At 52.0% G+C, this 14,672-nt stretch overlaps 1 protein-coding gene across 1 annotated transcript in view; it reads right to left on the reverse strand.

Moving 5' to 3' along the window:
• Positions 1-14,672, reverse strand: part of ADAM11 (ADAM metallopeptidase domain 11) — a gene marked incomplete at its 3' end in the record, with an annotated part of 50,333 nt that overhangs the window by 23,980 nt on the left and 11,681 nt on the right. The window contains 6 exon segments of the mRNA XM_015419993.1: positions 625-676; positions 2,939-3,029; positions 6,058-6,142; positions 7,001-7,167; positions 7,549-7,620; positions 10,101-10,175. Of these exon segments, the coding sequence (XP_015275479.1) occupies positions 625-676; positions 2,939-3,029; positions 6,058-6,142; positions 7,001-7,167; positions 7,549-7,620; positions 10,101-10,175 (542 nt within the window).

Genomic DNA, 14,672 nt, shown 5'->3' on the forward strand with positions numbered 1-14,672 from the left:
CTCAGAGCGGCTGACAATCTCCTTTCCCCTCCCCTCCCCACAACAGACCCTGTGAGGTAGGTGGGGCTGAGAGAGCTCTGACAGAAACTGCTCTTTTTTCAAGGACAGCTCTTATCAGAACTACGGCTTGCCCAAGGTCATCCAGCCAGGTGCAAGTGGAGGAGTGGGGAATCAAACCCGGTTCTCCCAGATTAGAAGAAGAAGAGATGGGATTTATACCCCACCCTTCACTACCCAAAGGAGTCTCAGAGGGGCTTCCAAACTCCTTTCCCTTCCCCTCCCCACAACAGACACCCTGTGAGGCAGGTGGGGGGGAGAGAGCACTTGACAGAAACTTCTCTTTTTCAAGAACGCCTCCGACAGAACCATGGCTTGCGGCAGAAACTGCTCTTTTTCAAGAACAGCTGTTATCAGAACTACGGCGTGCCCAAGGTCATCCAGCCAGGTGCAAGCGAAGGAGTGGGGAATCAAACCCGGTTCTCCCAGATTAGAGTCCGCGCACTTAACCACTACACCAAACTGGCTAAAAGGTTGAGGACTACTTTAGTACGGAATCTTCTCTCAGCTCTGAAATTAGGCACCCTTCCCCCCCGCCCACGATCCCCCCATCTTCCCCTCACTCACCCCGTGTCCTCCATAATGCATCCCAGCCATGAGTCAGGACAGCGGCAGTCCCCTGCAGATAAATGGGGTGGGGAGGAAAAGGAGATACCTCATTAAGGAAAGTGGGGAAGGGGTTTTTGCGCTCTCTGTCCCTACCTCCCGTTTACATTCTCAGCCAAGCTAAACAGGATGGTTTTTAACAAGCCAACCAGCCACACAGCAGCTGCAGGGAAGAGCATTTGAACGGACTATACAGGGCAGAGGTGTCAAACTCCTTTCTTATGAAGACCAGATCTTACATAAATGTCACTATCGGTCCAGGCCATGTGCGCCATGAAACGTAACGCCAGGTACCAGAGACAGAAGCAGTACGAAGGACAGTAGCTGAGATGATGTATTCCTCACTGCAAGGCCCCTTGGGCTGGGACAGGGATTTATTTATTTATTTATTTATCAAATTTATACCCCGCCCTCCCCCGTAGGGCTCAGGGCGGCTTACAAAGGCAAGATAACCTTGCTACAATAAAACATAATATACTTATAGTTTAAAACACACTATACATCTTAAAATCTAATCCTAATTCAAGTAAAATGCTCAGTATTCTTCAAGGGCTCCAAAATCCAAAGATGACGGAACAATTGCAAAAAAGTTCCTGGTAGACGGTCCGTGGCTTCAGTATTCAGATGTTTGTTCTCAGGGCCTCTTCCAGCCCACCACGGTGGTGATATAGTGGGGGGCGGCGGCCCCTACTCAAAAGCCTGGCGGAAGAGCTCCGTCTTGCAGGCCCTGAGGAACTGCATAAGATCCCGCAGGGCCCGGATCTCCCCCGGGAGCTCATTCCACCAGGTAGGAGCCGCCACCGAAAAAGCCCTGGCCCTAGTGGCGGCCAGTTTAGCATCCCTGGGGCCCGGAATAGTTAGCAGATTTGGGGGCCCAGACCGTAGTGCTCTTGGGGGGACATACGGGGAAAGGCGGTCCCTCAGGTAGGAAAACCCACTTCGGCGGACTGGAGAGGCAGCAGGGCAGTGCTTGACTGCTGCAGATGAAGTTGTTCTGCAGTGCTGAAGCCGCAATGGAATGGCTCCACCCACTCTTCCCTAGCACTTCCTCCCTCGCATCAGTTGCTCACGGGCCATGTAAGAGCCAGTTCCGGCCCCCGGGCCTTGTGTTTGACACCCCAGATAAAGGGGGTTGATTTGGATCAGGGCCACGGGGGGGAGGGGCTCCTGCCTTCCCCTTCCCCCGTCATTTTCACAAGTCAAAATGGCCCCAGGGAGTTGACTTGTCTGATTTTGAAGGTGCAATATTCCATACATATCATTTAAATAGGTAAAGGTTCCCTTGCTCGAAAGCCAGTCGAATCTGACTCTAGGGTTGCGGTGCTCATCTCCGTTTCAAAGCCGAAGAGCCAGCGCTGTCCGAAGACATTTCCGTGGTCATGTGGCCGGCATGACTAAACACCAAGGTGCACAGAATGCTGTTACCTTCCCACCGAAGTGGTACCTATTTATCTACTTGCAATTTCTTGCTTTAGAACTGCTAGGTTGGCAGGAGCTGGAACTAGAGACGGGAGCTCACTCCGTCATGCGGCACACTCGGGTCTCGAACTGCTGAACTACCAACCTTCCACAGCCTGCAGTTCAGCGTCTTAACCACTTGAGCCACCGCAGCTCATTTACATTATCATTTACAGCTGTTCTAATCTGTGTTCTATTCTATACATGGACTCTGGCTTTAAAAAAGGAAAAAGAAGAGAAAGAACAACAGGAGGCAGGAATCTCCTGCCACGTTTTAGCCAAGTTAAGCTTTCGTTTGTTTGCAAATAAGATAAGCAATGGCAAGCTGGTTAGTTTTCATAAAAGCGGAGCTACGAAGGCAGAACGAGGAGTCAGAAAACAGCAGAGCAGCCTGACGAAGCACCTTCTTTGATGTAGCAAGTTCAGTTCCGGGGGAACTCACCACCACTAAGCTGAGTTAATGTGAGCCAGTTCACAGTTTTTTAGCCTCCGGCTCACACATTTTTATCTGCGCTCAGGGAGGAGGGCTCCGAAGCAAACTGATTTATGCAGCAGCCAAATTGCTCGCTCACAACTTTAATGCCAGTAGCTCACAAAAGTAGAATTTCTGCTCACAAGACTCCACAGCTTAGAGTGAGCACAGCCTTGCTCACCACCTCAGCGCCGAAGACAAAAGCAGACCCATTCCAAAACGGCACCTCTCCCTCTCAGAAGACAACGCCTCCTTTGCGATCTCACCGGGCTATTCCGAGCGGCTGGGCAGCCCCCCTTCCGAGGGTGGGGGCCCCCCCCCCACCCCGTCCCCCAGGGATTTCACCTGCAGAGGCGCGGTGCTTGTTCCACATCATCCCGATGTTCTGCCCCAGTGTCTGGGCTAACGTCACGGCCATTGCTGCCACGCTGCCATACTTTGGGAAGGAAAAGAAAGAATTATGTTTGGGGGGGTGGGGGAGCAAGGGGTTGCCAAGCGTCCTGGGGTTTACAACTGGCCTCCAGGCAACAGAGATCAGCTCATCTGGGGAAAACGGCCGCTCTGAAAGGTGGAGTCTGTGGCCATTAAAAAGGTAAAGGTAAAGGTTTCCCTTGCTCGAAAGCCAGTCGTGGAGATCTCCTGGGATTCCAACGGATCTCTCGGCAACAGTTCCCCTGGAGGAAATGGCCGCTTCGGAAGGTGGACTCTACGGCATTAGACCCCCACTGAAGTCCCTCCCCTCCCCAAATCCCGACCTCCTCAGGCCCCACCCTCAAAAATCCCCAGGTGTTTCCCAACCCGGACCTGACAATCCTAAGGGAAGCCCGGATAAGAGTCGACTGTAGCATGTCACTGAGCTTAAGTACTTAAGAGTAACCTAAGGATTATGCAGGAGGTTGTAGCACTGTGGGAAAAGGGAGGAGGGTAGGATATAAAGGGATAAGAATTGTAACACAAATGTTGAACTTTGTTGAATATATCCTAAAACTAAAATGTTTACAAAAATAAAATAAAATCCCCAGGTGTTTCCCAACCCGGAGCTGACAATCCTAAGGGAAGCCCGGATAAGAGTCTACTGTAGCATGTCACTGAGCTCTCGTGGGCCAGATTTTTTCCCCGGGGTGGTGGTGGTGGTTCTTTGAGGTCCACATTGCCCCCAGTAATGACGGGCTCCTGGGAACCAGCCTCACCCTCCTTTGCTGGGCTGCTGTACACAGACCCCAACCTGATCCCGACTACTCTTTGCTATTATTTGCTAGCACCCTTTGTGCACAAACTCGTCAATGCAGAAAAGACAGGGCCCTGCCCCGAGGAGTTTACAACCTACATTCAGACTGGACGGGGCATAAAGAACGGAGAGGAGAGGATAGAGGAGAGGAAAAGATCATTTGTGAGCACATTCTGTTGCCGGAACAAAGGCTTTGTGTCGACTGGAGGTGAGGACTGAGGACCGCAAGGGAAGGGCAAGGCAGACAGAACAGAGGGAGTTCCTGGCAGGAAGGACACCAGGATAGAATGGATGCAGAAGTTTTGGGACCCAAACTTTGTTGGTCATCCCGGGTCCCAAGGATGTGAAACTAGCTGCGACCAGGGCCAGGGCTTTTTCGGTGGCGGCTCCTACCTGGTGGAATGAGTTCCCAGGGGAGATCTGGGCCCTGCGGGACCTTGAGCAGTTCTGCAGGGCCTGTAAGACGGAGCTCTTCCACCAGGCCTTTGAGTAGGAGCCGCTGCCTCATTATACCACCACCGCCAAGGTACCCTAAAGGATGCATCAACGAGGCCCGAGGAAGAACCTGGAAACTATTGAAGATCTGACAAGCCGTCGCCATTGGACATGTATGCTATGGGAGGACCATCTGGAACTGCGGTGTTACCATCTTGGATTTAGGATATCAGTAATGGATTGAGTACGGTGGTTATAGTGTCGGATGTTTTACTAGGTTTTATGTGTTTTTACCTATGGCGTGGCAAATGACCTTGCCCTTGTTAGCCGCCCTGAGCCCATTGGGGAGGGCGGGATACAAATATGAAAACAAACAAACAAACAAATAAATAAATAAAAGTTTATGGGAGCAGGAGAGCTCTGGGAGGGGTAAGTGGGAAAGTAGACTTCAGCTGTGATCAGACGTGCAGTTTAATCCGTTGCCATGGCTGTTCCCTTATGGATTTAAAATGCATGATCAGACAGCAACATCTGTCTGTCTGTGTCCCGTTCCCCTCCCCCCTTTTTACTGCGTGTTTATTTGATACCTATGAAAGTCCGGTCCTTTTGGGTTGAGCTGTTGCACACCCAGGCCATCAGGCAGGTCTGACTGGTCTCTTGTTTTCTGGCCACCGTTCTTTTTTACTAGTTAGTGACGTGCGCTCAACTGCGTATTCGCACCTCTCTTTCTCTCCCCCTCTCCCACAGGGGCTGCTCTAAACTTTGTTTTCTTCACAAAAACTTTCAAATAAAAACGCCCCTGTACGTCAGCTTTTCCCTATGCTTTGGGGAAGGGGTACGTTGAAACGTTTAGAGAGGGAGACTACAAGTCCTAGCAGGCTGATCAGCGCTCGTGCACATGCCCAGAGGACAAGCTTTTTTAAAAAATGGCTGAAAGCCCCACATAGCACAGCAGTGCTTGTGGGCATGCTCAAGGGAGAAACTATTTTAAAAAATGGCTGATGGCAACACTCCTTGGCTACCAGGTCTGATATGTGTCTGTCTGCTCAAGAATGGGGTAAAAGCGCTTAGAAGAGTGCTTAAAGGGGTGAATCTGATCAGTACTCTCTGTTCCAAAATACTCTGGATCAATTAGAGGTGGGGCAACAGAGCTGCGGTGGCTCAAGTGGTTAAGTCACTGAACTGCAGGCTGTGGAAGGTCAGTAGTTCAGCAGTTCGAGACCCGAGTGTGCTGCATGATGGAGTGAGCTCCCATCTCTAGTTCCAGCTCCTGCCAACCTAGCAGTTCGAAAGCAAGAAATTGCAAGTAGATAAATAGGTACCTCTTCGGTGGGAAGGGAACAGTGTTCCGTGCACCTTGGTGTTTAGTCATGCCGGCCACATGACCACGGAAACGTCTTCGGACAGCGCTGGCTCTTCGGCTTTGAAACGGAGATGAGCACCGCAACCCTAGAGTCGGACTCGACTGGCTTTCGAGCAAGGGATCATTTACTTTTACCTTTAACAGAGGATTAAAATGCACGTCTGACCGCACGCTTGGAGAAGCAGGCCACGGCTGTCTGAAGTTCCCAGCATTCCAACAATCGGATACTCTATGTCTCATCACACCTCAAGCTGCCAACCTCCAGGTGGAGCCTGGAACTCTTCCAGAATGATTAAGTGGCTTCCAGATGACAGAGTTCAGTTCCCCTGGAGAAAATGGCTGCTTTGGAGGACGGGTTCTATGGTGCTATACCCCCAACCCCAATCCCTGCCCTCCCCAGACACCACCCCAGAGTTGGCACCCCCACACCCAACTCACCTCATTGACACCTCCACCCCAGGCGACCGAGCAGATTCCCCCAATGTAAGCGGTGCCGCTGCTGCTGCTCCGGAACGTGTGCCCACTGGCGGGGGGGGGGAGAGAGGAGGAAAGTGCAGTGAGCGGGTGGGAAGTGGGACCCATCCGGCACAGCTGTGAAGGGTCCTGTCCTCAGCAGCCCCAACGGCAAGAGGAGCTGCCCGGAGACGGGCAGGAACCCCGGGCGAGAGGGTAAATCAAATGTTTAGAATTCAGTTATTAACAAAATTACATCAAAAAATTGTGTAAGAATTAGCATTTTGAAATATGGCTTGCAGCACTTCATCCTAGTGAAGAAATAATTACAGAATGACAAACCTGAAGAAGGACACGCAAACGGACAGTGTACTAGAACTCCGTCGTTTGTCTGTAACTAGTACTGTGTTACTCTGTATGTACTGCTAAGCTTTATATCGCATATTGTAGTGTTATTGTTGTGATGTTGTTAATAACTGAATTCTAAACATTGCATATAAAAAACAACAAATATTGTTTAATTGTACACGGTGATTTACTGTTTTACTAGCTATTATACACCGTGGTCCTGTTTGTTGCAACACTGGTGTTGCCACCTGACCCCTCCCCAGCCTGCCCTCGTGAACATGAAATTGAGCAAACTTCAGAGGACGGCGGAAGACAGGAGGGCCTGGCGTGATCTGGTCCATGGGGTCGCAAAGAGTCGGACTCGACTGTGAGACTGAACAACAACAAAAAGCACAGCAGCTTCTAATGGAAATCAGAATCGATGCATCGGCTTGCCTCTCCCCTGACCATCTCAGGACTCAAGGTGGACATCTCCACATCCCATATCATGCTGCTTTTAAAAGCACCGCTGGCAGTGGCCGGCTGGACAGTTGGCAATCCCGTTTCTCCGCTCCGAAAAGGTACAGTTGTCAGAACTCACGAGAAGAGATGCACAGCGTCGCTGTGTTCAGGAAGACCTTCCTGGCGATACTTCATGAACTCGCTCAGCGTCTCCAGGGCGTCCTCGTCTTCCTGGATCTTGTCCCCGGATGCCCACGTCTCCATGGCAACTAACACGATGCGGGTATTCAGCTGCTCCTTAAAGATCTGCACCCGGAAGAGGAAATGAGGGGGGGTGCCGCTTGGAGGAAGGAACCCCCACCGACACCACCCCGCACTTAGAGAACCACTTCCACTCCCCAGAGGAGCTTGCCTGGGCCGCAGATGCAGGAAGCGAGCTCCAGACGCGAGCAGGAGAGGAGTGGATTTCCTTCCCGGTACCCACGGGTAGCAGACCTCCAGAGGCCCTGCCCTATTCACAGCAGGCCAGCGGGTAGTCCCAAGCTTACTGTGTTTGGACAGGCCCCAGGGAAAGTCAGTCCCCCTCGCCTCCCCTTTCCAGGGGGCTCTGAAGAAGGACCGCCCGTGGAGAGGACGAGGGCCACTGCCCCTCACTGAGGGTTGGGGAGGAGCGGGTCCCGTACTCACCACATCGGCAAAGTTCACCACAGACTTTGCAAAGTTGCTGGTCAAGGCAACAGAGCGGCGCTGCTGCTCAAACTGGAAAAGAGCAGGCACAGAGAGAGTTCTAGGCAGGGGTCATTTCGTAGAAAAAGAGGTGCAGGAGCTCATAACTCATTAGCATAACTTATTTGCATATGCCACACCCCTTGACATCACCGGAAGTGTGTCAGAAGGCAACACCCACCACTCAGGCTCCACTGGACTCTTTTGGATTGCAGCTATGGGGGGAGGAGATACGTGCAGATCTGTCGTCGCAGAGGAGGGAGAGCTTGTACCTGAATAAAACTTGGTCTTAAAGGTGCCACTGGACTGTTTTGGACTGGGGGGCCGGGGGGGGGGCCCTCTGCAACTTACCTGGCTGCTTCTTGCTCTGACTGAGGGCTGCTGGGAGCAGGGGGTGGGGCTTGTTGCATGTGCCCGCCCCCTGGGCTCTTTACTGCCGGAGCTCCGCTCCTGTGCGCTCCTGCAGGAAATGACCCCTGGTTCTAGGGGTACCAGCCTGTGCTAGAGGAAATGAGCCCACAGTGGCCAAGCAAGGGGCTCCTGTTCTCACCGACTCTTGGCAACCCTTGTTGGCTCTTGGCAACCGGGGGGGGGGGCACACAGCCATTGTACCGTGGTGGTGAAGGAAGCACAGTCCAAGCCCCAGAACCCCTGAGGCCAGGTCAGTGTGGGCTCTGAGTCTGGGCCATGGCCCACCAATTTCAGAAAGCTCCAAGACAGACACCTGAGCGCCACACCTGATGCCTTTGAAGGGCCCTGTTCCCGCTGCCTGACCCCCAAAAGTGGAGCTATTTTAAGATTAGCATTTCTGGAGACCACAGAAGATGAGGGGCCATGCTGAAGCCTGGCCCACTAATTCGCGAGGGCCAATTCATGGACTAAGAAGTCCGTGTGCTGTCCATGTGCCCGGCAGACTGATGCATTCTGGGAACTCCATGCTGGGCGCTTAAATCCCAGGCAGGCTCAGGCCTGGTCTGGAGAGAGACCACGGTGCGTGGGGAGAGGGGGCTTAGAGCTTTCCCTGCCCCAAGCTCTTTGTTCCCTGGGGAGCCGCGACTTGTTCCGTTGGGAGGACTTACACACACGGAACTCTCATTACATTCCCTGGCAGGACAAACCGCAGCCCACTGGGGCCATTTCAGGCTAGCAGAAGAGCAGATGGGGAAAGGTTTAAACCCCTTCTGTCGACGGGCTGCGGACCCAACCTGAACGGAGTGGGTGGATGCTGGGGGATCAAGTTCCAAGCGTGGAACTCCAGGCACACGTCTGAGCGACAGGAACCACGAGGGACACAAAGACCTGATGCTGTGGGCGCTGAGGTTGGCTTGCTAGGATGTACGTTTGTGGTTTTTTTAAAATATAGTTTATGTATCATTTTTCCATTACAAAAAAGACATATCTTATGATAATCAATTTTTTGGAGTTTACATTAAACACTTTCCCCCCCAATCCATTTGTTAACTTTTCACCATCTTTTTGAACCACATTTTCATCTTATCCCTGATAATAGCATATTTACTTTGTCCATTTCTTTTATTTCAAAGATTTTCATAATTAACTCTTCTCTATCTGGTATTTTATCAGATTTCCGAGACTTTGCAGCGAGGATTCTAGATATAGTAAGAATATATAATGTAATGTATAGGTCATTACGCTTAATTCCATCTGGCATTATGTCAAGCGAATAAATTTCTGGTAACAACTGTAGGTCTATACTGGTCATCTCTGTTATGACTTGTTTTATACTTTTCCAAAATCTACAAATCTTCTCACATCTCCACCATATATGACAGTATGTTCCAATGCTGTTTTAGGAAGTACGTTTGTGAGTCAAGTGGCAAAGCCCAGCTTGCACCACAGGGAATCCTAGAATCACACAGAGCTGGAAGGGGCCATAAAGGCCACCTAGTTCCCCCTCCCCGCTCAATGCAGGATCAGTTTAGAGCATCCCTGACCAATGTTGGTCCAGCTGCTGCTTAAAGACTGCCAGTGAGGGGGAGCTCACCACCTCCAGAGGCAGCTGATTCCACTATGGCACAACTCTGGCTGTCAAAAGGTTTCCCCTCTCCTCTGCTGCCCAGAGCCAGCTATGGTCAGTCTGTCTCCAGTCTAAGAGGGAAGGGTCTGCCTCGGCCCCTGCCTGCCCTAGGGATTTTTCAGAGGAGGGGACGTCTTTGCTTTGGGAGGCTCCTTTTCATGAGCCCGACGTGCTGTCTGGAGCACTGCAGTGGATTTAGCCACCCCAGCTGTGGCACAGCTGCACCTGGGCTGCCAACAACGCTGGACCTGATCGAGAGCGCTACTTTCCTACCCGGACTGGGAGGTCGGGTTTCAAGAGGGAGGTCAGCCCCTCCTCCAAGAAGCAGGGTCGGGCGGTTGCACTTTGGACGCCTTCGCGCTCGTTTCCAGCTTGCAGCTCTGACCCTGGCCCATCTCAAGGGGGTTGGGACAATGCGCCCACCTCTCCTGCTCTCCACAGGCCCAGCCCCCCCACCCCCACGAGGGGCACTCACCAGCCGATGGTCATTCACCACGATGAGCTCAATGAATTTGGTCTCGCTATGAACTGTTCGGTGGCCTCGATGAACCTGGGGTGGGAAGAAGAGGATGAGGTCATTCAGGGATCCCCCAGCCAGTTTGGTGTCGTGGTTAAGTGCGCGGACTCTAATCTGGGAGAACCGGGTTTGATTCCCCACTCCTCCACTTGCACCTGCTGATGTGACCTTGGGTCAGTCACAAGCTCTGGCACAACTGTCCTTGAAAAAGAGCAGTTTGTGTCAGAGTTCTCTCAGCCCCACCCACCTCACAGGATGTCTGTTGTGGGGAGGGGGAGGGAAAAGGAGTTTGTAAGCCGCTCTGAGACACCTTTGGGTAGTGAAGGGCTGGGTATAAATCCAATCTCTTCTTCTCCTGGGCCTCCCCTCCCTCTGGATGAAGACTTTCCTCTGTCCCTCCCCAAAGAGGTCCCTCAAAATTCTGCACTGGGGAAACTCAGGTTAGGAGATCAGAAGACATTATGCATACGCAAGGTTCTCTAAAGTTAGAGCACCTTTTGGAAGGCCCTGTGGAGATTTCTTCGTGACCCCCAGTCAAAGCAGGCCCTGACCACCTTTGCTCCCCCAAAAATCCTGTCTCATTTGCACTGATGCCACATCCTTTAGGGATGGTGGAGGCAGCCTCCTTTTGTGGAGTTGCCAAACTCTAGGTGGGGCCTGGAGATCTCCTGGAATCACAACTAATCTCCAGACAACAGAGATCAGTTCCCCTGGAGGAAACGTCTGCTTTGTAGCCAGGCAAAAGACGCCTGCTCCTTGGGAGGAAAGCGATGGCGAACCTCAACAGCATGATAAAAAGTAGAGACATCACCCTGCCAACAAAAGTCCGCATGGTCAAAGCAATGGTATTCCCAGGAGTCATGTATGGCTGCGAGAGTTGGACTATAAGGAAGGCCGAGCGCCAAAGAATAGATGCTTTTGAACTATGGTGCTGGAGAAGACTTTTGAGAGTCCCTTGGACTGCAAGGAGATCAAATCAGTCAATCCTAAAAGGAATCAACCCTGACTGTTCCCTAGAAGGCCAGATAATGATACTGAAGCTTAAATACTTTGGCCACCAAATGAGAAGGGAGCACTCCCTGGAGAGGACCCTGATGCTGGGAAAGATTGAAGGTCAAAGAAGACGGGGACGGCAAAGGATGAGATGGTTAGACAGTGTCACAGATGCAACGAACATGAAATTGAGCAAGCTTCAGAGGACGGCAGAAGACAGGAGGGCCTGGCGTGATCTGGTCCATGGGGTCCCAAAGAGTCGGACTCGACTGTGCGACTGAACAACAAAAAGCAGAGACCGGTGGGGGGTGGGGGGAAGAGCCATGGATGGGGGGGGGGGGGGAGGCAGACTGTTTGTGCCAAAGGCTGCCCGCGGGGAGGTCCTGCATTTTAGGCATGGACCCAGGCTGGCTGGACATTTCGGATATTTAAAAACCCTCCATCTACTACAATGCCAGTTCTGGTCGCCTCACATGAGGCGACATCTTGCAATACGTGGGGTCACGCCAAACGTGTCTCATGAGCAAAAGGCGCCGAGGCAAACCGCTTGGGATGCTCCGACCGCTAGAGACCTCTAACTGGCCCTGGGAGGTGATTTCTATGGACTTATCTCCTAGCAAGGGCAAGACGGTAATCTGGGTGGTAGTGGACTTATTCTCCGAACAGGCACCCTTCAAGCAGCTACCCACAGCCAAAGCCCTTGCTAAAATGTTTACGCCAGCACGCTGTAAAATTGCACTCGGTGCCAACTAAGATAGTATCCAACAGAGGAACCCAGTTTGTTGCCACATTTTGGAAGGAAATCATGCAAGTATTGGGCATCGAAAGGGGCCTCAGCAATGCCTACCACCCAGAGACCGATGGCCAAACTGAGCGGGTCAATCAGGTGGTAGAGCAATTCCTTGGATGCTTTACTAACTATCAACAGGACGATTGGGTTGACTTGCTACCCTACGCGGATGTCATGAATTCCGTTGATCTCCGTAGTTTCCGTGTTCTTTCCTTCAGCGGGACTGGGAGGATGAAGGAATCAGAGGCATGATACCTCTCACACCTCAGAACTTTTTCGAGCTCCACCCCAATGGGGTAGTCTCTATTTATTAGAACGAAAACTCCTGGTCAGTGTTACTTCACAGCTGACTCCAGTCTTTGTTTCGTTCTAATCCTTTCCTCCCTGGTGGAGGGTATCTTTCCTCTTTATTCCTAATCAAACCCTTCCCCTGCTTAAAGTAACAGAGACACTTTAGCGTCCCATCTGTCAGGTCCGGTTCGTCTCCTTCCTCCATTTCTTCTGTCTTGTCTTGTCTGTTGTCCCCGACGTCCTGGATCTTCTGTCTCTCTCTTAGCTTGACCCTCGCTCTCCTTTTCACCTTGATTCTTGTAACGGTTTGCCCTTTTTGTTGTACTTCGTCCACCTCTTTTGGATTTACGCCAGTCAGTGGTGTCTGACAGCGGAATACAGTTACAATAACTCTGTTCATAGTTCTGCTGGACTATCTCCCCTCAAGGCTTTGCATGGCTATCAAGGGGCCTCTCTCCCCACGGTGGGGACTCCTAAACCCCCTTCAGGGAATCTCCAAACTTGGTGGCAACTGGCAAGGACTACAGGATCACTGCAAAAGACTCTGAGCAAGGCTAAAGCGGACTATAAGGCCCAGGCTGACAAGGTCAGAGCCCCAGAATGGAGCATACAGCCTGGAGATACGGTGCATCGATCTACCGAACACTTGAAGAGTCTACAGCCTCGCAGAAAGTTAGGATGGAAATACAACGGGCCCTTCAGGGTGCTGTGCAAAACCAACGATGTGACTGTTGGAACTTGAATTGCCTAAATCTCTTAAGGACGTGCATCCTATTGACGTCCTGGATCTTCTGTCTCTCTCTTAGCTTGACCCTCGCTCTCCTTTTCACCTTGATTCTTGTAACGGTTTGCCCTTTTTGTTGTACTTCGTCCACCTCTTTTGGATTTACGCCAGTCAGTGGTGTCTGACAGCGGAATACAGTTACAATAACTCTGTTCATAGTTCTGCGGGACTATCTCCTTTCAAGGCTTTGCATGGCTATCAAGGGGCCCCTCTCCCCACGGTGGGGACTCCTAAACCCCCTTCAGGGAATCTCCAAACTTGGTGGCAACTGGCAAGGACTACAGGATCACTGGCCTGTAATCCAAAAGACTCTGAACAAGGCTAAAGCGGACTACAAGGCCCAGGCTGACAAGGTCAGAGCCCCAGAATGGAACGTACAGCCTGGAGATACGGTGCATCTATCTGATTGCTGCGGGACTCTGACAGGAGGGGGGGGGCTCGATGACATGATACCCCACCCTCCCCAGGCTCCACCCCCAAATCTCCAAGACTCTCCCGAACCAGAAATTGCAACCCTGTTCTGGAGGGAGATGTCAGGTTGCTGTTTCCCCTTTAAAAAAACAATTCTGGCTAGAGGTGCACTCTAGAGCAGAGCAAGGGCCTGTGTATGCCCCCCAATAGATTTCCCCCCCCCCAAGTGAAATGAAATGAACTCAAATCAAAGGCTTACAAAATGGCAGGTCATTGTTTACGTGGAAGGCATCCTTGCTCACATGGGACCCAGGGCCGAATGTGTGGAGACCTCGACTTCCAGCTCACTGATGGCGAATGGTGAACCCCATCGCCCAAATATTGGACTCTAAAGTTAAACGTGGCCGTGTATTGTGTAGTGGTTTGGTGTAGTGGTTAAGTGCGCGGACTCTAATCTGGGAGAACCGGGTTCAAAATGGCAGGTCATTGTTTACATGGAAGGCATCATTTTGCGCTCCTAAAATTACAGCTAATGAGCACTCCTGTACTGGAATTATGCCACGCAGGAGAGCAAAGTTTCTGCTGTTTACAGAACAGTGTGTGTGAGCCTGTGGAGGCGTGGGGTGCCGCTCAGAACGGTGGTGGGGGTTCAGAGATGAAATCCAAATTCCCATGGCAATGAAGGCACTCTCCAGGACCAAAGAAATGCATTCTCCCAGGTATAAAACCATGATGCTCTGAGTGCAGGGAAACACCACTCCTACAACACATCCTTGAGGAAAGCCCAGGCACAGTTTTGTGCACAGTGAGGGAGGGACAGTCTACCCTGCGGCCAGGGCTTGTCCTCCAGCTAAGCCACCCCGGCAACTGCCAGCAGTGGTAGGGGACTGGCGGCCCCTTCCGAGTCTGCACCCCCACCTTGGCTTGGACCCAGCCAGCGGCACCAGTCTCCAGGAGGCGGCTGGAGATCTCCTGGAATTATAACTGGTCTCCAGAGATCATCCAGAGATCAGTTCCCCTGCTAGAGAAAATGGCTGCTTTGCAGGGTGAACTCTATGGCGCTGTACCCCACTGAGGTCCCCCCCATGACCCAAACCCCACACCCCTCAGGCTCCAGCCCCCCAATCTACAGGGATTTCCCAACCCCGACCGGGAAACCCCAAGCAGCGTTGTGGGCCCAGGACAGGGGCTTGGGGGGGCCAACAGTGGGAGGGCTTCTAATGTCCTGGCCCCTCTGGTGGACCTCCTGATGGCACCTGGT

Source organism: Gekko japonicus, unplaced genomic scaffold (genome assembly GCF_001447785.1).
Source record: "Gekko japonicus isolate JY-2015 unplaced genomic scaffold, Gekko_japonicus_V1.1 scaffold5158, whole genome shotgun sequence".
NCBI lineage: Eukaryota > Metazoa > Chordata > Lepidosauria > Squamata > Gekkonidae > Gekko > Gekko japonicus.